Below are 6,580 nucleotides of genomic sequence, written 5' to 3'. Positions count from 1 at the left end.
GGCAGGGTGTTTTGTACTATGCTAGCGGTATTTTTTAATATATTTCAGAAGCAGAAAGATATTTAACTTTTATAAGGACATCTTCGCTTTAATGGTTTTAAATTAAATTTCCCTTTTTCCGTTTATATATAACAAAGGATATCGGCGTCAATGACCTTCGATATCAGGATGCCAGAAAACTTTAAATCAATCAAGCAGTCTGTTCAAACCTCTTTTAAAGATTATTTTGAAATTTCTGGACGAAAACTTTCTTTGTCCTATTATTGTGGTCAGTTTTGAATATTACTCTCATGCCTAGTCTTTTAAAGTCCATGTACTGCATAGTATTCTCGATTGCTCGATCCAATTAAATAGCAGAATCAATGGAATTTCAGAAGTTCAGACTTTGTGGACAGTGTGTCTATATTGTTATTCATCTTTTCATGTTCTAATTCTTGTTATTTCTCTCTTACAGTTTGGGCTTCTCGTTACTCTCAGCAATGTGCTGTTTTTATTGTCGGTCTCTTGGTTTGTAGCGTTGTTTTTCAAATAAGGTTTCATCTTGGCAAATAATAATACCATTAATAATGATAATTATAATTCAAGATGACTCAAATATATTGTGACCAAAAATCAAAATGTTTGCTATTATAGAAAATTAGTACTAAGGAGATCACGTGATGATATAATGTAACTTCGTTACTCTCTTGAGTATAATGAATAACGAAGTTAAATTCTGAAATTTCTGTTTCCCAACAAAAGAAGAAAACATATTTTCTTGTGCGGAATAGATAAGAAACGACACTTGGTGTCCGGTATGGAAAAAATTTAAAACAAACATATTCTTTCATACACAGCAATTCGGAAGGAGTAGAAATGATATGTAATTTTTTTTTCTATGAAAGGGAAAATTAAAGTTTTATACATTGACCCTTTCTGTTTGGAAACAGAATTAAACCACGACTGCTTCGATGGAATTTTCAGATATAAAAAACAATACGAATAATTTACGTACATTTTTATATAAAAAAATACTTGATGGAATTCATACGTATTTCATTAGATTGTGACATATTGGGGTTCACATTCAAGGAACTATATTTCGACGGAAAATGTTAAAAAATAATTATATTTTGGTAAAGGGAGGAATATATGGCATTTACTTATGATTCCACTGGACAGGAAAGCTGCCTTGTGGGTGTTCGAATATTATTTTGGATTTCAGTGATCAGTATCCTGTGCTGAAGATTCATAGTGATTTTATAAGAAATACTTGAGATGCCTGACATTATTTTGCTGGGGCTCTCGTCTCTCTATGTTAATGGCAGCCAGTTTCCTTGGATGGAAAAGTAATGCACACGTTGACCTTTGGGACGTTGGTTGTGTTCACGCGAAGTTCAAGGATGATCCATTTTTGGTCTATTGTTTGTGTGGATCATTTGATTCAGGTAATGTTAATTTTCCTTCTATATAATAGTGATTTTGTGTGTCGTATGAGGCTATGAACGATGAGATCTATTCTCTTCCCCAAAATACAGTTGGTTTTATTTCTTTCCATTAACATTTATGAAATTCGATCTAACCGCTCTTTCTCTTTACTACGTTTTGGAAGAAATATTGAATATCAATACGATGATAAATGCTTTCCTCCTCAGAACCCTTACTGTTTTGTCTCCCCAAGTACACTTTACCATTCACGTGGACCATAAACAGGTTGTTGAGTTTTTGTTTTGCATCTTGGTATATTTTTCATCATTTTTCATTTTTGTACAGAATGTCCAAAATTTATATCAAAACTAATTTGACTTGGACATTCTTGAGATTCATTTGTGTATGCAAAAGGAGAAGAACGTGTTTCCCCTAGTCTTGATGCCTTTTCGAGCATAACCTTTTCCAACATCATCTTTAGACCGCTATTAAGTTTCTTAATCAAGTTATTAAGCATAAGATGATGAGGCGCAAGTTTTCAGACTTTCCGGTGAAATGTACTGTACTTACTAATAACCTTTATTATCTGAATTGAAATGTAAACACATCCCAGGAAAAAAATTCTGTATGCACACCCTACAGATTATTTGTAATAGACCGACGGAAACCCTTCATTTCAATAGGCTGCAATGTAATGCTTTTGTTAAGGTAAGGTTCATCGTCGAACATTGCTAGTTTACACTTACTTTTCTTATTGGTCATAGGTTCCAAAGGTTTTACTAATGCCACGACTACTCACTTAAAGTGAGGTTATACTCATTTTTCCTCAGTACAGTTTATTGACAAATATCACATGTTTGATAGTGATGCTTAATGGTATCAAATGTATCGGTAAATTGACGAAAATGGACATTGAAGTTGGTTGATTTAGGATTCCTTTCGAAACTCAGCAAGGTTATGATAATATACATTATATTCAATTTTAGCGAAAACATTTAAATCTTTTCAAACCAAGTGCCTCAGCTACTGTCTTTTTCTAATGATCCCTAACAATAATTATTAGAAATTGTATTATTTTGTATATATTAACAATCCACAATAATGCTGGAAATTAAATTTATTGCAAAGAGAACGTGATTTAATTTTCAAGAGTATAAAATGATTGATAGTATCTACTGTATATAGTTTAATTTCTTATGTAAAAATGAAATTTATCCATGAATCAGCATATAGTTTCAAGTGTAAAGAAAATGATTCTTCATTTATTTTCCCATTCCTTCAAACCTGTTTATTAACAGATTTAATTTAATTAAGATTATTAAGAAAATATTTATTTGGAAAATATCTGTTAGTATTATTTTGCCAGGCAGCTGTTGCATCTACTTGCAATGGTACAAATTTGCTTTTTGTCGTTTATGTATGTTGAAGGATCCGAGTGTTTTTTCATTCCCATATCTGTTCTGGTTTGAAAAGGATAATCGAAAGTCTTACAGGTAGTAATGCCAAAATTTAATGAGATATAAATTGTTTTTCATTTAAAATATTTTTCAACTTCCAATGAGCATCTAATATAGAAATTCTAGATTAAAATGGCCATAGTTGTAATGTCGCTGATTCTTGTGGGAGAGATCCTCACTATGCAGCCAAGGCATCCACGCAGGCAGATGACATGCATTTGATGAATTCGCGCATCTGTTGAAAGAAAACAAATTGAAATGCAGCATATATTCGTATTTCCTTTAGGAATACTTTGTTTTGTCTAAGTATTAGATAAAAGAAGTTTATTCGTTGATTTCACAATTATATAATGATTATAAAGTAACATTTTGGTTTTAATATATGAAATATTACCCTGGGTTATTTACTAGAGTACTTCGACTTATTATAAAGTCAAAGCCATTGCGCTTTTAAGATTAATGGACCATCGGTGTTAAGGTTATTTTTTCTTCAAAGTCCCGACGTGAGTTATTTTCATTATTTGATTTGATTACATAGTTTAATATATCATCATATCTAGGTTGATGAGAAATCGAAAGTTAAATTTATGATCTTAAAGATTAAGTTTACTCTGATGCCTAATCTAGAATCAATAAACGTAAGGTAATGACAAAGTAACAGATTTAGTGAGTGAGAAAGTGGGACTTCTCTTATCCATTTACCTGGAGTTGATCTCCTCCATTGTCTGTGATACATGTTGGCACAGCATCGACGATGGTCTGAACTTGAGCCGATGTAATTTCATCTCCTTTGTTGGCATTGATCTTTTCGGTCAACTCAGATTGCATGGCAGTAACGCTGATTTGTCCTGCATCGTCCATCTGAAACAAGTCGAGCAATTGACTGACTAAATCTGAAGGGATCCAGTCATTCCATTATCAAATATCAGCATCGTTGGACTTTCGTGGATGTGATGTGCTTCTTAAATGCTAGAAGTTTTGTAGGGAATCTGTTGGGGAAGGAGGTGGAATTCTACTATCCTTCTATTTTCCTTCATGGTTCACGTAGAAGCTCTGTGACGACTTAATTTCGAAAGCAATTTGAATTTTTTTTTTTTTTTTCAAAAGAGGTCGATCAAACTTCTAAAAACCTTAATGATCATATGAGCCAAATACTTACTATTCCTGATATGCGGAGCATGTTGTTTCTCACACAATCCTTGAATTCTTGTGGCATGTTTTCAAGTAGATGATGAGGATGACGGTGGTTTTTGCCATTTCCTGGAATATAGAAGTGTTTTTTTTATTTATTTATTTCTGTATAAGCTTTATACTAATGCCACAACAACAGTGGAGCTGAGTGCTGACATATTGATAGGATGAGCTTATGAAACTTTAGCGTATTTGTTTATCAGGTCTTTGCATCATATCCTACTGGTGTTTATTTATTTTCTAACACAAAAGGAAAAACAATAGTTTACCTGATTCAGTGGGGACTGTGGTGGATAGCTCTGTCTCACAGGCTGCAATGGCTTCAGTCATAGGGCCTCCCGTTTCTGCTGTTTCTCTTGGAGGCTTCATGAGTTTGCGGCACTTGCATTCAGTGCTGTTAGGAGGGCAAGGTCGGTCTGAAATGGCACATTTAATTTTGTTTAGAAAGTTTCATAGATACTAAAACGAACAGAGAGAGAGAGAGAGAGAGAGAGAGAGAGAGAGAGAGAGAGAGAGAGAGAGAGAAGTGTGTTACAGTCTTAGAATGAAAATATAGATAAAGAATTGGATTCATGAAATACAAATGTAAGGGACTGTTACCTGATTAGGAACCTAAGGATTGCGACTTATCATATTGAGATTTATTCATTTGTTATGTAATTATTTTTTTTAAAGATTTCATAAAAAAATACAATTAAATCGTCTTATTGGAATATGAAGGTTAAATGGTGAAATAAAATTATTTAGTTGACAAAAGAATTTTGATTTTACGTTTTTATAGAAAGAAACTCTCATCATCACGAGGTATAGATAAAGATGAAAGAATCTCGTTTTGGTTGAATAAAAGAAGTGGCTTCATTACCATGTCCGCCTGGATGAGCGTTAACGCTCACAGCCACCAAAAGCACTAGAGCCACTGCCACTTTCATCTTGGAAACTGAAAAAGAAGGAACATACATTTTAATTCATTATAACATCCATGATAAATAAAGTAAAGATTTTTTTTTTTTTTTGCAGATAAATTGTAAATCTATAAATAAACAGAATTTTTATATTCCTCAGAAAATGTTTACTTCTAATCATTAGTACATAATATGTATTGATTGTTATATTATATCCATGGATCATGGACCCTATAAACAGGTAAATTACGTTGCCTCTCTCAATTGTTTTTTTGAAGAGCGAATGTTCGGCACCTGCACAGAACCAGTACAAAAAGAGGGACGATTCAGTGGCAAAAGCCCTCCACTGGAGCCTGTGCAAGAAACCTCAGCTACCTTGCAGTAATAAGTGGTACGAGCATCAACTCGAGGGAGTGATAGAAAACGATCAGGCAAAGATCCTCTGGGACTCTGGTATCAGAACAGATAGGGTGATACGGGCAAATAGACCAGACGTGACGTTGATTGACAAAATCAAGAAGAAAGTATCACTCATTGATGTTGCAGTACCATGGGACTCCATAGTTAAAGAGAAAAAGAGGTAAAAAATGGATAAGTATCAAGAACTGAAAATAGAAATAAGAAGGATATGGGATATGCCAGTGGAAATTGTAACCCCTAGGCACGATCCCAAGATCCCTGAAAAGGAATCTAGATAAACTAAAGACTTAAGTATCTTCAGGACTCGTGCAGAAGTGTGTGATCCTAAAAACGGCGGACATAATAAGAAAAGTGATGAACTCCTAAGGTGGCAGGATGCTACCCGGAACCCTACATTATAAATACCACCCAGTTGAAATGACTGTGATAGAAAAAGAACAATAATAATAAAAGTTATAATAAAGATAATAATGATAATAATATGAATGTTATTGAGACAATTGTGGCATTATCCAAGATATTAGAGATCACAAAGCAATCATTCAAAGATAGAGAGAGATTACTAAGGGGTGTTTTAAAAGTGAAGAGTGTATTTCCCTTTTATCAAGAGTTAAGACAAATAAAAGATCTATAATTATTTACTTGGCCGAAAAATTAGAGTTAGTGTTCCGAATTGCATGATATATATCAGTTCATGTTATATTGTTCATGAGCTCCAAATATATGATTTTAACCTTTTAAGAGTAGTGGAGCTATGGTGGATTTCGGTTGATATCGATTTCAGAGAGGAACCTTGGAAACACAATTCGGAATTCTTCGAACGTTTGCTGGAAATTAAAACTTGAACAGCAATAAAGAAACAATAGAGTACGTTAGATTACTTTCTGCTGCTTCAGTAAAATCATAGTTAACATCACTTTACCTGATGTTGCTGGAACTTCTTGGGTTGGGACAGATCTCGTTCCTTCCAAAGACTGGTGTAACAAGGATGGGTTGCGAAGGACTTTATATACCTGGTAGAGTCATTATCTTTTCTACTAGGCCTGGCACTGCGCATGCGCGTTTGGTTGGGAGGGGAGGTTGGGGGGGGGGGGAGTGGGGCCAACGGAAAAACAAAGAGAGGTGGGGGATAATGGCATGTACTTTGTCCATAGTCATCGGAAGCTCTTAAGGGTAAACTGCAATATCATTGATGCATCATTC

At 34.1% G+C, this 6,580-nt stretch overlaps 1 protein-coding gene across 1 annotated transcript; it reads right to left on the bottom strand.

The window, feature by feature from the left end:
* Positions 1-2,997: 2,997 nt before the first annotated feature.
* On the bottom strand, positions 2,998-6,345 carry LOC137644334 (uncharacterized). The gene is made up of 6 exons (XM_068377325.1): positions 6,300-6,345; positions 4,918-4,992; positions 4,325-4,471; positions 4,024-4,124; positions 3,567-3,725; positions 2,998-3,099 (listed from the first exon to the last, which is right to left on the bottom strand). Exons 2-6 carry the CDS (start codon positions 4,982-4,984, stop codon positions 3,043-3,045), a joined length of 531 nt encoding a protein of 176 aa, XP_068233426.1. The 5' UTR covers positions 4,985-4,992; positions 6,300-6,345; the 3' UTR covers positions 2,998-3,042.
* Between the last annotated feature and the right edge of the window lie 235 nt (positions 6,346-6,580).

This window comes from Palaemon carinicauda, chromosome 1 (assembly GCF_036898095.1).
Source record: "Palaemon carinicauda isolate YSFRI2023 chromosome 1, ASM3689809v2, whole genome shotgun sequence".
Classification (NCBI taxonomy): domain Eukaryota; kingdom Metazoa; phylum Arthropoda; class Malacostraca; order Decapoda; family Palaemonidae; genus Palaemon; species Palaemon carinicauda.
The sequence above is the reverse complement of the archived record's forward strand: the minus strand, read 5'-3'. Positions and strand labels throughout refer to the sequence as shown.